A 25,666-nucleotide genomic window follows, 5' to 3' on the forward strand; every position below is an offset into this window, starting at 1 on the left:
AGAGTAGGGGCGAAAGGCTACAGCCTTGTCTTATACCGTTCTTAATACGAGCACTTCGTTCTTGATCGTCCACTCTTATTATTCCCTCGTTGTTGTACATATTGTATATGACCCGTCTCTCCCTATAGCTTACCCCTACTTTTTTCAGAATCTCGAACAGCTTGCACCATTTTATATTGTCGAACGCTTTTTCCAGGTCGACAAATCCTATTAAAGTGTCTGGTTAACCAGATCAAACTTGTTTATTTGCTGTAAATTCCTAAGTAGTTTGTGAGAAAAGTTGTAACTCAGCTGTTCATGATTTTACACAATTCAAGCATTTTGGTAAGGCAGTTTCCTATCTATGTTTCATTTAAACGAGAATTATTTATTGGGGTTATTCACCTGTTGAAGCTTAACATAAAATTTGTAACTTAGCTTTCATGATTTTAATTTCAGCATTCTTGTAAAGCAGTCCATTATCTACGTTTTATTGATTGGTAATTCTTGATCGGTGTTATTCAATGGTTGAAGGTCAACATATGTTTGTAACCAAGTTTATATGTCCTTGTTTAATTCAGATTTGTTAAGAGCCTTTATTGCTGGAAGATCATTAAAGCTTGGCTGCTTGTAATTGTGAATACTGTTGTCTATGTTGTGGGCTACCCTTCCACTTCCACAGCCAAGCTGTCCTATCAACCAGTACAGGGAGTTCCAGCAAATTTCACGATTCCCGGCCGCAGACGTGCGTACAACGGACGTAGCCGATGCTCGAGCTGTCGCGATGAGAGTAGCGGGTATCTTTAGCTGCCGCGCCGCACCTCGCCTAACATGGCGGTCGTTATTAATTTGGGCGGATTAGCGTAGGCGCACGCGAAGCGCGCTTTCGCGCTAAATGCGGCCGGCGAGTGTAGAGTCCGCGCGGTTGGTTAACCGGCGAAGCGTCCGGAAGTTCGCGGCTCGGCGCGTCACGTCGCTTCTCCGTTCATTAGGGCGGCTGCGCCTGCAGCGGCGCGGAGCGTGGTATTTATAGACGCCGCCCGGTGGAGTGGAGTGGGGGCACCCAGTCTAGCATTGTGCGCGCTGCTATAGCACGGCCGGCAGATTAGAGTAAGCGCGGGGGGGGGGGGGGGGGGTGGAGAGTGGGGGAGCGGAGGGGAAAGGGGGGGGAGTGTTTTTTCGGGCAGCAGTCCCGCGCCGCATTTAACTCGCGGCAGCTGTGGTCAAAACAGACACGGCGCAGCAGACTCTGGCGGTACACCTGCTGCTGGTCCGTGCGGGGGGGTGTAGCGTGTTAGTGTGCGTCACACCTGCGCCGAGGCAGCGGCTGGAGTCTCCAGAGGCCGCTGAAGACGAGCGAGTCATGGATGACGACGAACACCACCCGGAGCTGGAGAACATGGCGCGCTTGGTGAGTCGTCATCGCTTCCGTTCATTAACCCTTAACCCTTTCGTGAACCGTGGGAAACATGCTTCCCACTACAATGAACACGCTCCTAGTGAAACCTTCCCGACTCCACTATATCTCTTTTGTTACTACGCAACCTTCCATTTTACAATAAACTGTGAAACCTTTTCTTAGGATTTGTATCTCTTGCTTAATAATAACAAATGAAATCTTCCCTTTGAAATTTATTCTCTTTCTCAATCTCCTCATACAAATTTAATTGCTGCTTATTAAAAGTGATTTTCTGATTATTTCGACGAAACATACAATGTGTCGTCGTCGTGTAGCCCTCAGTCCTTACCTGCAATAACCCAAAACTGTTCATTACCTTTTTTACTGTTACTGGATCGCCATCTGACAGCTACATCGAACTGCAACATGAATATACTTACTCTGTTTTAATACACTCTATTAGCCGCTAGTGGGCTTTCATAATAAGTGGCTCTATTTATTACCAAAGCTGACGTTATTCTTTAGTAGCAAAGTTGACGTTATTCTTTAATTAATTTGACTGAAGTTACGTAATTCATAGTTAAACTTTTTCTTGACAACAATAAAATTTTGCAAAGTTTCACGTTGATGGTTTTTGGGATGGATTATAATTAGGAATGCAGTATTGCTGGCAAAAGTTAATTATATTCTGAATGAAATGATTTTACAAACGTTCAAATGGGACTTACTTTTTACAATAATCTTACAACTAGCGATGCGCAAACATTCCTTCAGTAGTCTAGAGTTTCTAAAAAAATTAATTCAATAATATTAGTTCCTCTTATGATAATAGTTAGCTGATGTCTCTGTACATCCGTTTATAATCTCTTGTAAACCACAGCTGGTGGCTTGCAGGCACACCGCTCCTCTCAACCTCTCGCTTCAGACCTGCTACCGACTCGCTTCACTTCTCGCTTACTACTGACTTCCTACGAACGCTAAATTGTTGTCTCTCACGCCAACAATGCTTTCTGGTGCAGACAATGCCCGCTACCATTACAAAATGTATCAATGCGCGGCCTTTCCCGCTCTTTTCTTAAAATGTATCCGTATGCGGGTCCTCCCGCCCTTTTTAAAGTTATATCAACAATACTTTGGTGCAGATATTCCCTGCTACCACAGTTATTTCCAACATGACAAATATTAATTATTCCTACTTAATCCTATTGATATAATATAAACATCTTTCATAAATTGTGGTTTGACAGTAGACAATAGAAATATACACGTCTTACACTAGTCCCGTGGGATTCACAGTTCCCCCCTCTGTACGGTGCTACCACCTAGTGAACAGTGTAGGGTACTGTGATAACGTAGATTTTCCCGGCATATGAAATACTGATGATTTTCACGGGTTTGCAGCCGGGTTCCATCCTCCTGACGACAACGCGATATTTCGGCGGACCATCTGGCCGCCATCTTCAGGTGATGATTGAGTGCACAATCACATTTTAACTGCCTTCATCCACAAATCAAATTTACGATGGAAATTGGGGAAAAATATGGCAAATTACCTTGTTTGGATGTCTTAGTACATGAGAAAGAATATGGGACTTTGGGACACAGTGTATACCGAAGACCTACGCATATGGACCTCTACCTCCATGCCACAAGTTGTCATCCGCAACATCAATGCTTGGGAGTTTTACGCACACTGGTCAAGAGGGCTTATGCTGCTTCGGATTCCGATAACTTGAAACAGGAGTTGGATCACCTTAAGGTTGTTTTCAGGCAGAATGGGTGTTCTGATCGCCAAATCTGATCTTTTCAATTTGGACCCCCCACGAGAACCAACGGTGGACACTTCCAAATTAGTTGCTTTTTTACCCTTCGTGGGAAGTATTTCTTCGAAAATTTCGAGAATACTCAGGAAGTATGATACTAAAAGCATCCTTATGCCTTTGGCCAAAACTAGATCCCTTCTGGCATCGGTTAAAGATGATTTGGGACTGAGGAAGCCTGGGGTATACAAGATCCCCTGTCACTGCGGAAAGGCCTACATTGGACAGACTGATCGTACAGTTCAAGATCGATGTGTGGAACATCAACGGCATACACGTCTGCTCCAGCCGGAAAAATCAGCCGTTGCTGAACACTGTCTTAATGAAGGGCACAATGTGTCGTATAACGAGACGCAAATTATTGCCTCGGCTTCCCATTACTAGGATTGCGTATTGAAAGAATCAATTGAAATACGTCTGTCTGATGATATTATTAATAGAGGTAAATGTTTTCCTTTAAGTAAGACGTGGAATCCTATTTTATCACAGATAAAACAACAACGGTCTGGTTTCCGACCGGCTGCATTTTAATTCTGCGATTCCTCGCTTTTGACAGTTTTCACTGCTGGCGCTGCTGTAATTCTTCGCCTCACAGAGGGCAGCTCTTCCGTTGCTCACACACGCGCAACTGCCAGTACCCGCGGTATAAAGGAGCCGCAGAATCTGAGGTCTCTTTTGCCCCCCCCCCCCCCCCCAAATTCTATAAGTCCCTCCGGATCCTTGGGCGTCATGCACTCCGCCTCGCCTTCCGTATACGCCTCTCCTCCCCCACGCGGATCCTCTATGATCTCATTCCTTTCCCCCATCTGCTGCTATTCCTCGAACATATTCGCATCCTCTACACCTCCCGCCGCTTAGAACCACCTCCCCCCTGGTTGCTCCTCTCCTCTCCCATCCCCGCCACCTGTCACATCTTCACCGTTGTGTCCCCCCTACCCTGCACCTCTACACCCTACATCTCCTTTCCCAAGGTGGCTTCCATAAACCCCCTCCTGGATGATGCACTCTCTCCCTCCATTTATCCCTCCTATCAACTCTGATCCTCACTCCCCCTCCTTTCCTCTGTCCTTTTCCTGGGCTCCCTCTCCCTCCTTCCATCCTCTTCCTTCCCCACCTCCCCTCTCTTTGTCCCCTTCTCTCCCCCAAGTCCTTTTACATTTCCCTCCTCGGCCTCCTCTCATTGCCTCTCGCGTCTGCCCTTCTCCCCCTTTATTAGTCCTCTCCCTCCTTGGTTCCCCCCTTTTCCTCTCCTCCCTCCTTGTTTTTCCCCCTCCCCCAGGTCCCCCCCCCTTCTGCCTTTGGCTCGGGAGTGCCATATTTGTGCCGCCATTTTCGTGCAGTGTTTTACCATGTGTGCTTTTTCAGTGAGTGTTCCGTGTTGGGTCTTTTGGGAAGTGTAGCGGACAGCCATCATACTGTCACTGGGTGTGATTTTTTATCTCTTGCGAACAGAAACCAGACTGTCGCCCTGTTTTTTAATTGTGTGTCTACCATGTTACTTGTCTGATTCCTGTGTATTTTATCAACATTGCCAACCCCTTTTGCTTTCTGTTTTAACTTTCCGCATTTTTACGCCATTTTACACTTTAAGTCACCATTTTATCGCCTGTTTTTCCTTGTTTCTTTCTTTTTTTTTAAAAAAAAAAAGTCTGTAGGCTGTAGAGCAACGTACTAAGCTGCTGCCAGCCCGCCCCCTTCGGGGGGAATTGAAAATCAATAAAGAAAAAAAAATGAGGTCTCTTCAGTTCCGGCGTGATAGTGCACTCAATCATCACCTGAAGATGGCGGCCACATGGTCCGCCTAAATATCGTGTTGTCGTCAGGGCAATGGAACCCGGCTGCAAAGCCATGAAAATCATCAGTATAGGGTACTACTTCCAATGGGAAGTTCCCGCCGTTTTTGCTGTACCTTCGCGCAGAGGCATTGTATAGCTGAGGGTTGCTCTGTAGAGGAGCCTTTCTGTACTGTTCGCGTGACATTTTGTGATTTTTTTCCTCAAAGCTATAGTATAAGGTAAATACTTTTGATTTACCCAAATTTATGAAGGAAAACGAAAATTGGAAAGAGGAGAATTCCAGTTTGAAACAAAAGGAGCCATTTATGCAGTGAAATGGATGGATAACCGTCCAGTCACTTTCCTGTCCTGAGTTCATGAGCCATGAGAAATACCCACAGTGAAAAGGAAAATCAAGGATGGTACTAGCAAAGAGATTTCTCGTACTGAAATTGTGGCAGAATACAACAAAATAATGGGTGGTGTCGATAAGTTTGATCAATTACGAGAAAGGTATGCTATTGGCAGACGTTCTGTAAAATGGTGGCACAGAATATTTTATTTCCTGGTGGACGTTGCTGCAGTGAACAGTTTTATCCTGTGGAAAATAAGTAAAAGAGAAAGTGGACAGCATCAGCAGCTCACATACAGGATCCATCTAGCCAGACAATTGATCGCTGGCTTCTCATCCCGAAAAAGGCGTGGACAAAAATCTGTCTTTCTGGCAAAAAGGGGTAAAGTACCTGAAGATTTTCGTCATGTGGCTGTAGGGGAGCATCAACCCATTTTAAGAGAAACCTACTGGACGTGCCGTCACTGTAGTACCAAAGCTGCGGAAAAGAGCACTCGCTGTGTTTGTACATATTGTCAAATACCACTTTGCATAGACCCATGTTTCAGAAAATTTCATGGCAAGTAATTGTGAACAATCATTGTAACAAGAGAAGTAAATTTATCAAATAAATATGACATATATTGAAAAGGTTGTTTTTGTCATTTGACTCCAAGGAAGGGCAGTGGGAAGAATACTTCCCACATTTTGTGTGACCTCACTTTCACAGTTGGAGCAAATTTGATATTCTGTATGATAAATGTACCTATCTGTTAACTACTGTCTGCTCTCCATTCATTTAAAAAAACTGCTTAATAATTTTGCCCACGAAAGGGTTAAGTCACGAGGTGTGGTTCCTCTGACCGCGCGAAAGTTTTCGAACTCTTTATCCTCCAAGGTCAGTTATGGCGGAATACTACCGGCTGATCAAAAAATTCAGTATAAATTTGAAAACTGAATATGTCACGGAATAATGTAGATAGAGAGGTACAAATTGACACACATGCTTCGAATGACATGGGGTTTTATTAGAACAAAAAAAAAAAAAAAATACAAACGTTCAAAAAATGTCCGACAGATGGCGCTTCATCCGATCAGAATAGCAATAATTAGCATAACAAAGTAAGACAAAGCAAAGATGATGTTCTTTACAGGAAATGCTCAATGTGTCCACCATCATTCCTCGACAATAGCTGTAGTCGAGGAATAATGCTGTGAACAGCACTGTAAAGCATGTCCGGAGTTATGGTGAGGCATTGTTGTCTTTCAGCATCCCTAGAGATGTCGGTCGATCACGATACACTTGCGATTTCAGGTAACCCCAAAACCAATAATCGCACGGACTGAGGTCTGGGGACCTGGGAGGCCAAGCATGACGAAAGTGGCGGCTGAGCACACGATCATCACCACACGACGCGCGCAAGGGAAGGGATTTTTCACGCGTCTAGCAATATGGGGTGGAGCGCCTGGTTCTAATAAAACCCCATGTCATTCCAAAAATGTGTGTCAATTTTTACCTCTCTATCTACATTATTCCGTGGTTTATTAACTTTTCAAATTTATACTGACTTTTTGATCACCCGGTACTTTACTCCCCCTACCCTACTTAAATTGCCCACTCTACAATATTTTGTTCAAATATGGCTCTGAACACTATGGGACATAACTTCTGAGGTCATGAGTCTCATAGAACTTAGAACTACTTAAACCTAACTAAGGACACCACACACATCCATGCCTGACGCAGGATTCGAACCTGCGACCGCAGCGGTCTCGCGGTTCCAGACTGTAGCGCCTAGAACCGCACGGCCAATCCGGCCGGCAATATTTTGTTGTTGGTTGCCTTATCGCCTTCTTTTCTCGTTACTAACACATGGTACTGACATGTGTAGAGTTATCCTAGACTCCGGCTCGTGAACTATGTACATGTTTCCTTCAGCAGAGCATAAAATGTGTTCACAGGAATGTGTCAGTTTTAACGATCGTAAGGTTGATTAAATTGTTAAGTGGTGGGTGGAGGAAGAGGTCAGTGATATAGTTAAAAAAATAGATGCAAACGATGACGATTGTACAGTAGAGAATGATCACAGTTCTGCTAATGGAGAATCATTCAGAGGGGCTTGCTGTTTCTCCAATAAAATACTTAAAGTGTTAGTTAAAATCAAATGCGATCTGACTGGCGACAAGGAAAAATAAAGATCTCAGAATTCAATGTCGTGGCTAGCCGGTGTGGCCGAGCGGTTCTAGACGCTACAGTCTGGAACCGCGCGACCGCTACTGTCGCAGGTTCGAATCCTGCCTCGGGCATGGATGTGTGTGATGTCCTTAGGTTAGTTAGGTTTAAGTAGTTCTAAGTTCTAGGGGACTGATGACCTTAGAAGTTAAGTCCCATAGTGCTCAGAGCCATTTTGAAGGTGGAAAAGCGTGGTGCCAGCAGTCTCTCTGGCAGACTTGTTACATTTTTAAGTGTTCTGCCAAAAACAATCGCAGTCCTTGGTTTGCTGTCCCCACAACATTATCTATGTGATCGTTTCAACTTATTCGTAATGGTGATTCTTAAATATGTAGTTGAACATAAAGCCTTTAGATCTGCGTGATTTATCATGTACCCGAAATTTAGCGGATTCCTTTTGGTAATCCTGTGGCTGAATTCACACTTTTCATAATTTAGTCAACTTCCATTTTTCGCACCATAGAGATGTTGTTGTTGCAGTCTACAGTCCAGAGACGGATTTGATGCAGCTCTCCATGCTACATTTTCCTGTGCAAGCCTTCATCTCTGAGTAACTACTGCAACCTACATCCTTCTCAATCTGCTCTCGGTCCCCCTCTACGATTTTTACCCTCCACGCTTCCCTCTAGAACTAAATTGGTGATCCCTTTCTTCTAGTCAAGTTGTGCTACAAATTCCTCTTATCCCCAAGTCTACTGAGTACCTCCTCGTTAGTTGCATGATCTACCCATCTTATCTTCAGCATTTTTCTGTAGCACCACATTTCGAAAGCCTCTATTCTCTTTTTGTCTAAACTATTTATCGTCCATGTTTCACTTCCATTTATGGCTACATTACACACAAATATTTTCAGAAAGGACTTCCTGATACTTTATACTCGATGTTAACAAATTTCCCTTCTTCAGAAACGCTTTCATTGCCATACCCAGTCTACGTTTTATGTCCTCCCTACTTCGACCATCATCAGCTATTTTGCTCCACAAATAGCAAAACTCATCTACTGCTGTAAGTGTGTCATTTCCTAATCAAATTTCCTCACCATCAGCAAATTTAATCCGGCTACATTCCATTATCCTAGTTTTACTCCTGTTGATGTTCATCTTATAGCCTTCTTTCAAGACAAAAAAATGGTTCAAATGGCTCTGAGCACTATGGGACTCAACTGCTGTGGTCATAAGTCCCCTAGAACTTAGAACTACTTAAACCTAACTAACCTAAGGACAGCACACAACACCCAACCATCACGAGGCAGAGAAAATCCCTGACCCCGCCGGGAATCGAACCCGGGAACCCGGGCGTGGGAAGCGAGAACGCTACCGCACGACCACGAGATGCGGGCTCTTTCAAGACACTGTCCATTCCGTTCAACTGCTCTTGCAAGTCCTTTGCTGTCTCTGACAGGATTACAATGTCATCGGCGAACCTCAAAGATTTTATTTTTCTCCATAGATTTTAATTTCTAATCCAGATTTTTCTTTTGTTTTCTTCACTGCTTGCTCAATATACAGATTGAATAATATCGTGGATACCCTACAACCCTGTCTCACTCCCTTCCCAACCACTGCTTCCCTTTCGTACCCCTCGACTCATAACTGCCATCTGGTTTCTGTACAAATTATAAATAGCCTTTCACTCGCTGTATTTGACCCCTGCCACCATCAGAATTTGAAAGAGAATATTCTAGTCAACATTGTCAAAACCTTTCACTAAGTCTACAAATCTCAGAAACGTAGGTTTGCCTTTCCTTAATCCATCTTTTGAGGTAAGTAGGGTCAGTATTTCCTTGTGTGTTCCAACATTTCTGTGGAATCCAAACTGATCTTCCCCAAGGCTGGCTTCTACCAGTTTTTCCATTCGTCTGTAAAGAATTCGTGTTACTATTTTGCAGCCATGACTGATTAGACTGATAGTTTGGTTATTTTCACACCTATCAAACCTGCTTTCTTCGGGATTGGAATTATTATATTCTTCTTGACGTCTGAGCGTATTTCGCCTGTGTCATACATCTTGCTAACCAGATGGTAGATTTTTGTCATGGGATGCTCTCCCAAGGCTATCAATAGTTCTAATGGAATGTTGTCTTCTCCTGGGGCCTTGTTTCGACATAGGTCTTGAAGTGCTCTGTCAAATTCTTCACACAGAATCATATCTCCCATTTTACCTTCATCCACATCCTCTTCCATTTCCATAATATTGCCCTCGTATACATCGCCCTTGTATAAACTGTCTATATACTCCTTCAACCTTTCTGCCTACCCTTTTTTGCTTAGGACATGTTTTCCATCTGAGCTCTTTATATTCATACAGGTGGTTCTCTTTCCTCCAAACGTCTCTTTAATTTTCCTGTAGGCAGTATCTATCTTACCCCTAGTGATATATGCCTCTACGTCCTTGCAGGTGTCCTCTAGTCATTCCTGATTAGCCATTTTGCACCTCCCGTCGATCTCATTTTTGAGGTACATTGTCTAAATCATTTTTGAATTCATTTTGATCCTCTGATGGCTTTATGAGACGGTAAGGGACTATACCGACTACAAATAATCTAAGAGGGCTGCTCATACTGTCTTCTATGTCGTTTATGTAGATCAGGAAGAGCAGATGGACTATAACACTTCAAAGGGGAACGACAGATATTACTTATGTCCAACTCGATGACCCTCCGTCAGTTATTACGGACTCTGCCCCCTCTGACAGGAAATCACGAATCCAATGGCTCAACTAGGATGACGTTCCATAGCCAATCAATTTGATGAGAAGCTGGTTGTGAGAAACGGTGTATAAAGCCTTCTAGAAATCTAGAAATACGGAATCCCCTCTCGATAGTGCTTATTACTTCGTGGGGATAAAAAGCTAGTTGCGTTTCATAAGAATCACGTTTTCCGAATTCATGTGGACTGTTTGTCAATAAGTCATTTTCTGCTAGGTAATTGAGAGTGCTCGAGCACAGTGTGTGTTCTAAAATCCTACCGCAAGTCGGCGTTAGGGATATGGGTGTAGTTTGCCAGATTTCTCCTATCTACTTTCTTGGGTATTGCTATGACCTGTGCAACTTTCCAGTCTTTCAGTGCGGATCTTTCGACGAGCTAGCGGTTGTACGTGACTACTATGAAAGGAGCTGTTATATCAGCATACTCTGAGGTAGACATCCTGCTGTACAGTAAGGACCAAAAGCTTTGCATTTATTAACTGATTTAACCTGGTATTTTACACCTGTCGACTTCTGTTCCTCATGTTGGCAGTTTTTCTTGATTCATATTCTGAGATAATTACTTCGTCTTCTTTGGTGCAGGAATTACAAAACTCTGTTTTTAGTAACTCTGCTTTAGTGACATCACCAATATTATCACACACAGTGAAAGTGAAACGTCCCCTTAGAAAAATTTATTGAATTACTGTGCTGGTAAACCCCTTACGTTATTTGTTTTTCAAACAGCTGAGCAGAACTGAACGTACTCAGACATTTCTCTCTTTGCCTATTCTGATCAACACTAAACTGACACACAATATTTTTAGCGCAACGCACTCTGACTTTCAATAATCCCTACAAAAGAATGGCCCTGTCTGACAACAACCTATACCTTTCATGAATCACTTACCCCACAAAAATCTTCATTACTCGAACTACTGCAACACAGCGAGTGCCAATACTGCCAGCTAAATAAAAGATTCTAACTGCTGGAGGCACCAACTACCGATAGGCATAGTTAGCAAGTGAAAGATTTTGATAAAGAACAAACAATGTATTTACCTTAATAGTGTTCAATAGTCATAATATAAATACATCAGTTCATGACATCCAGTCTTACAAATTTACTGTCTCTGATGGACACACGTCCAGATCATCCACTCTCAAAACTCCGCCATCTCTCTCCCCACATCGACCACTGCTGGCGGCTCACCTCCAACTGCGCAACGCTACGCGCTGTTAACAGCCAACTGCTCAACACTACAATAGCGACTATTTCAACAATGCCCACCAGCCACAGACTGCACACAGCACAGCCAGTGATTTTCATACAGAGCACTAGGTGAGGTTACCAACATAAAAACCTACATAGCCTACTTACAAAAGTATTTTTTGCACTTTGCCGCTGGCAGGGGCGCATCCTGGATCTCGGTGAGGGGGGGGGGGCAATTTTTTTGGTACCTGCCTTCAAAAACATTAATTACAAATACTCTATACGCGCGCTGTGTGTTTAATGAAATAACTTACTGTATTACCCAAAAAATATTCTTCAAATACGACATGTGCACTTGAAAAACTCTGTGTTTGTCTGCTAATGTAAAATAATCTATAAAAATGATAATGTTCATTTGTTTCCATTCTTAAATCTTCGAAATCAGTTCACCATTTGCTTTCATTTGACAGAATGTTGCCATCGAATTCGCGCATGTGTTTATACGCAGCAATGACGATACGACTGCGAAAAGTTATGATAGGGTATTTGACTGTGTTCAGGAAATCATCTTATATTGTTAATTACGTCATTTTATGCTCATAATAAACTGTTTTTCCTCATGAATGTAAATATTAACAATAAGAAATTTCTTTCTTTCTTCTTGTAAAAAATAAGAAATAAAATAAAAATGCAAAAGTATAAATAAAATGAAATTTAATATTAAATATGTATATTCACAGTACTGCTCTTACATCTTAAATTCTTATATCCTTCTACGAACAATTTTTGAAAATCTTGTAATTACTTTTTCTAGTCTACAGGAATCTGGTAATGAATATGCATAAGTGCAAGACCAAGGAGGCAGTTTTCATTCATCGATGTTCTTAAATAAGTTTGCAGGTGCCGCAAGTAAAACATACTAGATAGGCCGACGTAATCAGCCCCTAAAGCAGTCGGAAAAAAAAGATCGGTCACGCACCAGGGAGGGGGGGGGGGGGGCGCGCAATTTGCCATATTGCCCCCCCTCTCCGCCCCCCCTCCTCCGACCCCTCCTTGGATTCGCCCATGGCCGCTGGTATACTTTACGTACGACCGCATTCTCTTTGGATTTTCTGTCAGATTTCGAAACAAAGTCACGTCGTGGAAAATATTAAAAGCATCTCGCATTGAACTTCGCCCTAGATTTCGAGCGTCTGTAAAAGTCAAGCAATCTGGGGAATCTACGATCTTTCATTTTCGGCATGCTTTTTTCGTTGCTTCTGCAACAGTGTCCTGACCTGTTTTATGTACCATGGGGGATCGGTACCCCGTCCTCTTAATTTATGTGGTATATATACCGAAGCGCCAAGGAAAATGGTACACCTGCCTAACATCGTGTAGGGCCCCCGCGAGCACGCAGAAGTGCCGCAACACGGCGTGTCATGGACTCGACTAATGTCTGAAGTATTGCTGGGAACTGACACCATGAATCCTGCAGAGCTGTCCATAAATCCGTAAGTATACGAGAGGGTGGAGATCTCTTATCAACAGCATGTTGCAAAGTACTCCAGATATGCTCAATAATGTTAGTGTCTGGGGAGTTTGGTGCCCAGCGGAAGTGTTTAAACTCAAAAGAGTCTTCATGGAGCCACTCTATAGCAATTCTGGACGTATGGGGTGTCGCATTGACCTGCTGGATTTGCCCAAATCCGTCGGAATGCATGATGGACACGAATGGATGCTTACTTACGTGTCACCTGTCAGTCATACCTAGACGTATCAGGGGTCCCATATCACTCCAACTGCACACACCCCACACAATTACAGAGCCTCCACCAGCTTGAACAGTCCCCTGCTGACATGTGGGTTCCATGGGTTCATGAGGTTGTCTCCCTATCCGTACACGTCCATTCGCTCGTTACAATTTGAAACGAGACTCGTCCGACCAGCCAAAAGGTTTCCAGTCATCAACAGTCCAATGTCGGTGTTGACGGGCCCAGGCGAGGCGCAAAGATTTGTGTCTCGCAGTCATCAACGGTACACGAGTGGACCTTCAGCTGCGAAAGCCTATATCGATGATGTTCCGTTGAATGGTTCTCTCGCTGACACTTGTCGATGCTCGAGCATTGAAATCTGCACAAATTTGCGGAAGGGTTGCACTTCTGTCACGTTGAAAGATCCTCTCCAGACGTCGTTGGTGCCGTTCTTGCAGGATCTTTTTTCGGCCGCAGCGATGTCGGAGATTTGAAGTTTTACCCGATTCCTGATATTCACGGTACACTCGTGAAATGATGGTACGGGAAAATCCCCACTTCATCACCACCTCGGAGAGTCTGTGTCCCATCGCCCGTGAGCCGACTATAACACCACATTCAGACCCGCTTAAATCTTGATAAACCGCCACTGTAGCAACAGTAACTGATGTAACAACGGCCCCAGAAAGTTGCTATCTTACACAGACGTTGCCGACCACAACGCCGTATTGTGCCTGTGTACGTGTCTCTGTACTTGAATATTCATTACTACACTCCTGGAAATGGAAAAAAGAACACATTGACACCGGTGTGTCAGACCCACCATACTTGCTCCGGACACTGCGAGAGGGCTGTACAAGCAATGATCACACGCACGGCACAGCGGACACACCAGGAACCGCGGTGTTGGCCGTCGAATGGCGCTAGCTGCGCAGCATTTGTGCACCGCCGCCGTCAGTGTCAGCCAGTTTGCCGTGGCATACGGAGCTCCATTGCAGTCTTTAACACTGTTAGCATGCCGCGACAGCGTGGACGTGAACCGTATGTGCAGTTGACGGACTTTGAGCGAGGGCGTATAGTGGGCATGCGGGAGGCCGGGTGGACGTATCGCCGAATTGCTCAACACGTGGGGCGTGAGGTCTCCACAGTACATCGATGTTGTCGCCAGTGTTCGGCGGAAGGTGCACGTGCCCGTCGACCTGGGACCGGACCGCAGCGACGCACGGATGCACGCCAAGACCGTAGGATCCTACGCAGTGCCGTAGGGGACCGCACCGCCACTTCCCAGCAAATTAGGGACACTGTTGCTCCTGGGGTATCGGCGAGGACCATTCGCAACCGTCTCCACGAAGCTGGGCTACGGTCCCGCACACCGTTAGGCCGTCTTCCGCTCACGCCCCAACATCGTGCAGCCCGCCTCCAGTGGTGTCGCGACAGGCGTGAATGGAAGGACGAATGGAGACGTGTCGTCTTCAGCGATGAGAGTCGCTTCTGCCTTGGTGCCAATGATGGTCGTATGCGTGTTTGGCGCCGTGCAGGTGATCGCCACAATCAGGACTGCATACGACCGAGGCACACAGGGCCAACACCCGGCATCATGGTGTAGGGAGCGATCTCCTACACTGGCCGTACACCACTGGTGATCGTCGAGGGGACACTGAATAGTGCACGGTACATCCAAACCGTCATCGAACCCATCGTTCTACCATTCCTAGACCGGCAAGGGAACTTGCTGTTCCAACAGGACAATGCACGTCCGCATGTATCCCGTGCCACCCAACGTGCTCTAGAAGGTATAAGTCAACTACCCTGGCCAGCAAGATCTCCGGATCTGTCCCCCATTGAGCATGTCTGGGACTGGATGAAGCGTCGTCTCACGCGGTCTGCACGTCCAGCACGAACGCTGGTCCAACTGAGGCGCCAGGTGGAAATGGCATGGCAAGCCGTTCCACAGGACTACATCCAGCATCTCTACGATCGTCTCCATGGGAGAATAGCAGCTTGCATTGCTGCGAAAGGTGGATATACACTGTACTAGTGCCGACATTGTGCATGCTCTGTTGCCTGTGTCTATGTGCCTGTGGTTCTGTCAGTGTGATTATGTGATGTATCTGACCCCAGGAATGTGTCAATAAAGTTTCCCCTTCCTGGGACAATGAATTCACGGTGTTCTTATTTCAATTTCCAGGAGTGTATATTAATTTTTTCGGCGCTTCAGTGTGTCTCAATTGCGGTCGGTACTGTTTCTTCGACTTTAAACCACATTTGGTCTATGCTTAACAGTAAGTTTGGAAGGAGTGGAGACTGTCTCTTAGGAATGTGTCAAGCGCTCTTTTATCTGCTTTTTTAGATATATGTATTGTGAAACTTCCTGGCAGATTAAAACTGTGTGCCGGACTCGAACTCGGGACCTTTGCCTTTCGTGGGCAAGTGCTCTCTGTTTCTGTGAAGTTTGGAAGGTGGAGACGAGGTACTGGCAGAACTGAAGCTGTGAGGACGGGTCGTGAGTCGTGCTTGGGTAGCTCAGTTGGTAGAGCACTTGCCTGCGAAAGGCAAAGGTCCCGAGTTCGAGTCTCGGTCTGGAATGCAGTTTTAATCTGCCACGAAATTTCATATCAACGCACACTCGGCTGCAGAGTGAATATCTCATTCTGGAAACATCCCCCACGCTATGGCTAAGCCGTCTCCGCAATATCCTTTCTTTCAGGAGTGCTAGTTCTGCAAGGTTCGCAGGAGAGCTTCTGTGAAGTTTGGAAGGTAGGAGACGAGGTACTGGCGGAATTAAAGCTGTGAGGACGGGGTGTGAGTCGTGCTTGGGGAGCTCAGTTGCTAGAGCACTTGCCTGCGAGAGGCAAAGGTCCCGAGTTCGAGTCTCGGTCGGGCACACAGTTTTAATCTGCCAGGAAGTTTCATATCAACGCACACTCCGCTGCAGAGTGAAAATCTCATTCTGGATATGTATTTTGCTACAATTTTTGGTGTGTTTGGATGTCACGGTTTTCAGTGTAGATGCAAAAACCTTCCAGTCACGAATCTCTGTATCCTCATGGTGTTTCGTATTTGTTCATGATTATCTGTTTCTAAGATGTGAAGTATGTTTTCGCAACCAGTTACAATTCGAGAGGGCTCCTCAACTAATTTTCTGAGAAGGCATTCAGTACGATCACGGACGATGTTTTATGCCTACCACCTAGTTCAAACATGTATTCTCGCCGAAATTCGAGGGTAGGTTGAAGTCACCAACTACAATTGTGTGAATGGGACGTAAGTTTAGTAATTCTTTTGTAATGTCATTGTCATCAGTAAGATCACCAATTCTCATCACATAGTAATGTGTTGATTGCGTTTTGCCGCTGCTGTACTTCATACACGACCAGAATCTCTTCGGGTTTTCTGCCAGGTGTCCAGAGACAATTTCATTTTCTAAGCTATTAAAAGCATCTCACATTGAAGTACGTGCTAAATTTCAAGCTTCTGTAAAAGTTCGCCAATCTTACGGGTTTGCGTCATTTCAAATTTGACATGCTATTTTTCGTTGCTGCTGCAACAGTGTTCTCATCTGTATTGTTTAAGCCGGCCGGAGTGGCCGAGCGGTTCTAGGCGCTACAGTCTGGAACCGCGCGACCGCTACGGTCGCAGGTTCGAATCCTGCCCGGGGCATGGCTGTGTGTGATGTCCTTAGGTTAGTTAGGTTTAAGTAGTTCTAAGTTCTAGGGGACTGATGACCTTAGCAGTTAAGTCCCATAGTGCTCAGAGCCATCTGAACCATTTTGTTTTGTGTAACAGGGGGAATCAGATGTCGGTTCCACTCTCACCAGGCCTGAACAGTTGCTTTTCCCGAGCTCTATATGCAAATGAAATTGGAAGAAACTGTAGTATGTGCCACTGTGAGAAGTGCCCTAAGCCATGCACTTTACAGCAGTGGCGAAGTGTGGCATTTATTTATTTATTTTTTTATTTTTTTTTTTGCACGGTAGTGGTTCATGGTGTGGGTTCCTGTAGTCATGTCCTAGTTCATGAACCACGGGCAACGTATGAGTGGCCAAGTAAGTGGTCCCGACAGTCGGGATACCAGTTACTTTGGAATAGGGCTGGGCGTCTCAGACATATTCTGAGTCGTGGTCACCTTTGTGCTCATACGGCAAAGACTGCCAAATCCACCGGTTAGTCCCTCAGCCGTTAGGGGTAAAACCCAATGGGACTCGGGGCAAGTAAGGCTAGCAACCTGCTTCCCTGGTACTTTAAATATGATGCTGGCAACAATCAGAGCAAAATGCCTCGGACCTTTGGAGGTGACGGAGTCCCACCTCTAACTGACAAACCAGGGACTCCTAAGATATGACTTGACAAACAAATGGTAATGAGATGGGGAGCTATTAATTTCAATGGGGGCTACTCTTGGAAGAAGGTAGAGCTGGCAGAGGCTGCAAGTAAGATGGGGCTGCACGTTTTAGCTGTTAGTGACATTCAGGTAAGGGGTGAGAAAGAAGAAGTGTGAGAATACAAGGTCTACTTGTCAGGAGTCAAAGCAGGAATAGCACAATGGGGTGTAGGGCTTTACATCAGGAAAGAAATGGAACCCAGCGTAGTTGCAATAAGGTATGTAAACGAACGACTGATGTGGATAGATTTGACAGTGTCTAGCAAGAAAATTAGGATTGTCTCAGTATATTTGCATTATGAAGGGACTGATCAAGATAAGATGGATAGTTTTTATGAGGCACTCAGTGATGTAGTTGTTAAAGTAAACGACAAGGACAGTGTTCTGCTCATGGGTGATTTTAACGCCAGGATTGGAAATCGAACAGAAGGGTATGAGAAGGTTATGGGTAAATTTGGAGAGGATATGGAGGCCAACAGGAACGGGCAGCAACTCTTGGATTTCTGTGCCAGTATGGGCTTAGTAATCACAAACTCCTTTTTGAACATAAGAACATTCACCGGTATACTTGAGAAAGCAGGGGAACCAGATCTGTCATTGACTATATAATAACAGATCACGAATTCAGGAAGGCTGTGAGGGACACACGTGTATTCAGGGGATTCTTTGATGACACTGATCATAATTTAATCTGCAGTGAAATTGGGATTGCGAGGCCGAAAGTGCAGGAGGTCTGGTCCATATGTAGGAGGATAAGAGTGAAGAAACTTCAGGATAAGGAAATCAGGCACAAGTACATAACAGCGATCTCAGAAAGGTACCAGTTAGTTGAATGTAGTCAATTACAGTCATTGGAAAAGGAATGGACAAGGTACAGGGACACAGTACTAGAAGTGGCTAAAGAATGTCTTGGAACAGTAGTGTGTAAAAGTAGGAGGAAGCAAACAGCTTGGTGGAATGACACAGTCAAGGCAGCCTGTAAAAGGAAAAAGAAGGCGTATAAAAAATGGCTACATACTAGAACTCAGGTAGACAGAGAAAGTTATGTTGAAGAAAGAAACAAAGCCAAACAGATAATTGCAGCATCCAAGAAATCTTGGTAAGACTTTGGAAAAAGGTTGGAGACATTGGGTCAAGCTGCTGGAAAACCATTCTGGAGTGTAATTAGCAGTCTTCGAGGTAAGAAGGAAATGACAAGTATTTTGGACAGGTCAGGAAAACTGCTGGTGAATCCTGTGGATGCCTTGAACAGATGGAGGGAATATTTTGAAGAGTTGCTCAATGTAGGTGAAAATGCGATCAGTAATGTTTCAGATTTCGAAGTAGAATGGAATAGGAATGATGATGGAAATAGGATCACATTTGAGGAAGTGGAAAAAATGGTCAATAGATTGCAGTGCAATAAAGCGGCTGGGGTGGATGAAATTAAGTCGGAACTCATCAAATACAGTGGAATGTCAGGTCTTTAATGGCTACACAGGATAATTGAAATGGCCTGGGAGTCGGGACAGGTTTCATCAGACTGGACAAAAGCAGTAATCACACCAATCTTTAAACATGGAAACAGAAAAGATTGTAACAACTACAGAGGTATCTCTTTAATCAGCGTTGTGGGTAAAATCTTCTCAGGTATTGTTGAAAGGAAAGTGCGAGTATTAGTTGAGGACCAATTGGATGAAAATCAGTGTGGGTTTAGGCCTCTTAAAGGTTGTCAGGACCAGATCTTTACCTTACGGCAAATAATGGAGAAGTGTTATGACTGGAACAGGGAATTGTATCTATGCTTTATAGATCTAGAAAAGGCATATGACCGGGTTCCTAGGAGGAAGTTATTGTCTGTTCTACGAGATTATGGAATAGGAGGCAAACTTTTGCAATCAATTAAAGGTCTTTACATGGATAGTCAGGCAGCAGTTAGAGTTGACGGCAAACTGAGTTCATGGTTCAGAGTAGTTTCAGGGGTAAGACAAGGCTGCAACCTGTCTCCACTGTTGTTCATATTATTTATGGATCATATGTTGAAAACAATAGACTGGCTGGGTGAGATTAAGATATGTGAACACAAAATAAGCAGTCTTGCATATGCGGATGACTTCGTTGTGATGACAGATTCGATTGAAAGTTTGCAGAGTAATATTACAGAGCTAGATCAGAAATGTAAGGACTATGGTATGAAGATTAGGATCTCCAAAACGAAAGTAATGTCAGTGGGAAAGAAATATAAACGGATTGAGTGCCAAATAGGAGGAACAAAGTTAGAACAGGTGGACGGTTTCAAGTACTTAGGATGCATATTCTCACAGGATGGCAACATAGTGAAAGAACTGGAAGCGAGGTGTAGCAAAGCTAATGCAGTGAGCGCTCAGCTACAATCTACTCTCTTCTGCAAGAAGGAAGTCAGTACCAAGACTAAGTTATCTGTGCACCGTTCAATCTTTCGACCAACTTTGCTGTATGGGAGCGAAAGCTGGGTGGATTCAGGTTACCTTATCAACAAGGTTGAGGTTACGGATAGGAAAGTAGCTAGGATGATTGCAGGTACTAGTAGATGGGAACAATGGCAGGAGGGTGTCCACAATGAGGAAATCAAAGAAAAACTGGGAATGAACTCTATAGATGTAGCAGTCAGGGCGAACAGGCTTAGATGGTGGGGTCATGTTACACGCATGGGAGAAGCAAGGTTACCCAAGAGACTCATGGGTTCAGCAGTAGAGGGTAGGAGGAGTCGGGGCAGAACAAGGAGAAGGTACCTGGATTCGGTTAAGAATGATTTTGAAGTAATAGGTTTAACATCAGAAGAGGCACCAATGTTAGCACTGAATAGGGGATCATGGAGGAATTTTATAAGGGGGGCTATGCTCCAGACTGAACGCTGAAAGGCATAATCAGTCTTAAATGATGATGATGCTGATGATGATGATGATTTTGCAGGGTAGGCTGAGAATTACGAATTTCGAAAACGGGAAGAAATCTTTTTAAAAAGTTGTAAAATAGAAACACTGCAAAAGTTTAAACTTCCTGGCAGATTAAAATTGTATGCCGGACCGAGAGACTCGAACTCGGGACCTTTGCCTTTCGCGGGGAAGTCCTCTACGATCTGAGCTACCCAAGCACGACTCACGACCCGTCCTCACAGCTTCAGTTCTGCCAGTACCTCGTCCCCTACCTTCCAAACTTCACAGAACTTCTCCTGCGAACCTTGCAGAGCTAGCACTCCTGGAAGAAAGGATATTGCGGCGACATGGCTTAGCCACAGCCTAGGGTATGTTTCCTGGATGAGATTTCCACTCTGCAGCGGAGTGTGCGCTGATATGAAACTTCCTGGCGGATTAATACTGTGTGCCGGACCGAGACTCGAACTCGGGACCTCTGCCTTTCGCGTAGCTCAGATGGTAGAGCACTTCTAAAGTTACTTAGTTACATATTTCTACTATCATTGAAACTACTGCAGAAATCGTAAAATGCAAAACATTATTAAATAGCCACAAATTAATAAAAATGTAACAAGTAGAAAATTACCGTTACATCTTTTTATAAATTAGTTCTCTCCTCGTGTCCTTTTTCTGAGCGCAAACATCGATAACACGAGATATGAACTCCTGCCATTTGGTTGAAGATTTCAAAGATCCCTTCTCTGTAGCTAAAATCGCCATGTTTGACAGTCTGTCAATTGTCATTGCGTTGCGAAGGTAGATTTTAAGGCTTTTTAATGTACTCAGCCTTCTCCAAGAAGAGCTCATTGCTTGAATTGCAAGAATCAACGACAGTGATTTCACACGTTCAGAGAAGATATTTTTTTAATCCACTGTTAATAATGGATTTAAGGAGGTCCTGACGCTCTAGGCCTTTATTCTCACTCCTGTAAATAAACGTAGCTTCCCTTTTCAGTTTTTCACTGTGAAAGAAAAAATATATTTTAAGCAGTTTTTCAACTTTATATATCGGGAAATTGTTTGGCCCGTTACAACCTGAAAATTTTTCTTCATTTACAATTTCTGTAAAATATGTTTCATGAAAGCCCTGGAATTTAGTTTCATGTGTACTACTTCTGTGTTACTAGTTTCGAATGCTAGCCTTCTCAACATCTGAATACTTGGTTCTGTTTCGTTAAAATTTCAGATACTCCTGCCGAATTTGTTCAAACGGTTCAAATGGCTCTGAGCACTATGGGACTCAACATGTGAGGTCATCAGTCCCCTAGAACTAAGAACTACTTAAACCTAACGAACCTAAGGACATCACACACATCCATGCCCGAGGCAGGATTCGAACCTGCGACCGTAGCGGTCGCGCGGTTCCAGACTGTAGGGCCTAGAACCGCTCGGCCACACTGGCCGGTCCGAATTTGTAAGACTCTTAACTTCCACTATGCATTCCACAATAATTTCCTCACATATTAGTCTTTCAACAGTCTTAATGTGCTTTTCAGTTTCGAGCTTACAGCGTCTTATGTCCACAGCTTTATTTTGCAAGATGTCATACAATATACTTGTATGATGGAAAATCGATCTGTGCAGCTGCAGGAGAGAAACAAAACTTTGATCATCCAGCATACTGTTTAGGCCAACTGCTTGATGTACAGAATTATCATCCCAGCCTTCATTGTTTATCACATCATTAAATGCTGGTTTCAGGTATGCATAGTGAAGAATAAAGGTTTGTACACCGCATGAATGAAAACTCCGTCTTGTTTCACGAGCTTGGTGGTTTAAATCGCGTTTCCCTCAGTAGTTTACTTCTTTTACTGAAACGTGCAAAAAACGTTGTGAAATCCTGATAGATTTGCCACAAAAAGTTTTACTTGCATAATTTTTTTGCAAGCATAGAGGAGTACTAGGTTCAACTGATGTGCGTAGCAGTGGATAAAGACAGCATGAGGATATGCTTGTTTCACTACAGAACGGACACCAAAATTTTTCCCGCCATTATACTGCAGCCGTCGTATGTTTGCGATACTAAATTGTTTTTATCATTATTGTAACTGCTTAGCTTGTCTTAGCACTTGCAACAACTGCCCTAAAACCCTACAAGTCTGTCCTGTGTTTCTCCTTATTCATTATTTGCAAAACGAAAAATTGCAGCTTGACTTCAAGTTGAGACATCCGTTGTTCCGTCGACTTGTGCTAATATAAAAGGACTATTTTTAACTTCACTTGAAATTTGTTCCTTAACAACATCCGTGATACAAACTATTAATTCATTTTGTTTGTCAGAGGAAGCGCCTTTAAATACTCCATCGGATGCTAATACGGTTTACTTCTGCTAAGAAATTGAAGAGTTATGGAAAATTTCCTTTATTTACTGACACCTCAGGTTTCTCATGACCTCGAAAAGCTAACTCTTGCCACGCTAAAAAGCAGGTAGTCGAAATAAGTCTCTTCGTTATATTTTTGTTTCGATCAGCCTTCTCGTTATGTTTAAAAGATTCAACGCGTGTTGCTTCTGAAAGATCATGGTCACTTCTTACTGTACCTAGCTGATTGTATTTAACAGCTACTGTGATATATGAAATAGAACATTCATGCTTTTTTTCTTTCGAAGGGAAATTTTTACAACTGCCTTCGCCTACTCCCCACGTACACCATTCAAAACCGCCATCACTCATTCCACACAGTACACAGTGAAAACAAAAAGGTTTGTTCCTTGCAACGCTGCCACTTAACCAAAGGTTTGAATTGCACCGTTGTGTTTGGAAACGTCTTACAAATTTTCCATAAGATTTTTCAATAGACAGACTTGACGTCGGGTTTCGTTATTTCACCGGGAGTTTGTCTTCCAAAGAAAGACGAGAGAAGACTGCAGGGTCTTCAGTTAAAAAATTCAGTAGGCTGTGTGATGAAATAAACACGTTCATGGCGGTTTGAGGTAGTCTCGAGTACCACTCGTTACAAGATAATGATTTAAATATGAGACAACTTACAGTTTTCCTTTCGACAACATAATAACAAGGCAAATTGCGAGGCACGTGAAAGTTCACACCAGAATTTGCGTCACTAATCATTGCCACTACTTAGTACGTTTAACTACAAAATTCATGTTCCAGGCTTCACCACTAACACGTCCAATACTATTGACAATAAAACCTAAAGACAGGCAACGGAACTACCAACGTTTGAAATAAGTAAGGCTCCCTAATTTTAATCTGACGAACGATGAAAACACGAGTACGTAGGCTATTTATTATCAATATGAAACAACATCGAATGATGCATTCACATTTATTTTCCATGCATTTTGAATGTCTGCTTGTTCCTTATGTTTTAAATTAAAGTTTTAAATGAACAATATATATATATATATATATATATATATATATATATATATATATATATATATATATATATATAGAGAGAGAGAGAGAGAGAGAGATAGTCATCAGTCTTCTAACACCACGAATACGTATTCTGTGCCAACCTCTTCATCTCAGAGTAGCACTTGCAACCTGCTTCGTCAGTTATTTGCTGGTTGTATTCCAATCTCTATCTTCCTCTACAGTTTTTGCCCCTTACAGCTCCCTCTAGTACCATGGAAGTCAATCCCAGATGTCTTAACAGATGTCCTATCATCCTGTCCCTTCTCCTTGTCAGTGTTTTTCACAAATTCCTTTCCTCTCCGATTCTGTGCAGAACCTACTCATTCCTAACTTTCAACATTTGTCTGTAACACCACATCTCAAATGCCGCTATTCTCTTCTGTTACGGTTTTGCACAGTCCACGTTTCACCGCCATAGAATGCTGTCCTCCATACGTACGTCCTTCTTCCTCTAATTAAGGCCTTTGTTTGACACTAGTAGACAACTCTTGGCCAGGAATCCCCTTTTTTGCCAGTGCTAGTCTGCGTTTGATATCCTCCTTGCTCCATTCCGCATTTTGCTGTCTAGGTAATACAGTTCCTCTACTTCATCTACTTCGTGACCATAAATACTGATGTCCTCGCTGTTCTTATTTCTACTACTTCTCATTAGTATCGACTTTCTCCGATTTACTCTCAGTCCATATTCTGCACTCCTTAGACTGTCCATTTCATTCAGCAGATCATGTAATTCTTCTTCACTTTCGCTGAGGATATCAATGTCATCAGCAAATCGGATTACTGATATCCGTTCATCTTGAATTTTAGTTCCGCTCCTGAGTCTTTCTTTCATTTCCATCACTGCTTCTTCGATGTACAGATTGAACAGTAGGGACGAAAGCCTATATCCCTGTCTTACACCCTCTTTAATCCGAGCACTTGGTTCTTGGTCGCCCACTCCTATTATTCCCTCTTGGCTCTTGTACATACAGTATATTCCCCGTCAATTCCTATACATTTCCCCTATTTTTCTCAGAATGTCTAACATCTTGCACCGTTTTGCATTGACGAGCGCCTTTTCCAGGTCGACAAATCCTGAGGTTGCAGAATTCAGACTCTGCATTTGCTGAGCATGTACTGAGTGAGGGCCACAACTACCAGCCAGTGTCCCGTGTACTTCACTTAGCAAACAAAGGCCATAAACTCAACCTGCTGGAAGCCCTGGAAATTAACAAACATCTTGCTCTCAGTCCAGATCTCATCCTAAATGACCAGACACAACTCAGCACTTCCCCTCTCCTAAACTTCATATAACCATCTTTGTTGTTCATTACTTCCCACACTCTCTCTTCCTACATATTCCCATTTTGCTGTATTCATTAAGTTGTTTTGTTTTGTTGAAGTTGTCTTTGTATTCCACATAGACTGTAGTTTCAATATTTAAGGCTTTCTTTTAACTGGTACTTGTATTACTGTCCATGTTTAACACCCCTTGTAGTTGTCTCAAATACTGTTCATATTTTACTTTGCTCATTTATTTAATGGAAACTGTTACACAGCCACTGCTTTGATTATAATGTTAATGTTAAAATGCAGTACCACCACACTCTTAGACTGTAGGTTCCCTCACACACCTCCATTTTCCTGCATTTATCTATTTCTGTTTATCTTATTGATATTGCTTAATTTCCTTATTCTATATTTACATTGATAACGGTCTCTTCTTTTAATTTGTTGTGTATCACTCTCCATGTTTCATACCTCCTGATGAAGCCTTGTCTAGTACTAATTTTATTTTATTTTATTAGTTTTGTTTATTAATAG

The 25,666-nt window shown here is 43.4% G+C and overlaps 1 protein-coding gene across 1 annotated transcript in view; it reads left to right on the plus strand.

Moving 5' to 3' along the window:
• Positions 1–1,184: 1,184 nt before the first annotated feature.
• Positions 1,185–25,666, plus strand: part of LOC126426843 (actin-binding Rho-activating protein-like) — a 242,824-nt gene continuing 218,342 nt past the window's right edge. The window contains exon 1 of the mRNA XM_050088862.1: positions 1,185–1,390. Coding sequence (XP_049944819.1) covers positions 1,343–1,390 — 48 coding nt within the window. The 5' untranslated portion in view covers positions 1,185–1,342. The remainder of the gene's footprint in view (positions 1,391–25,666) is intronic.

This window comes from Schistocerca serialis, chromosome 11, assembly GCF_023864345.2.
Source record: "Schistocerca serialis cubense isolate TAMUIC-IGC-003099 chromosome 11, iqSchSeri2.2, whole genome shotgun sequence".
NCBI lineage: Eukaryota > Metazoa > Arthropoda > Insecta > Orthoptera > Acrididae > Schistocerca > Schistocerca serialis.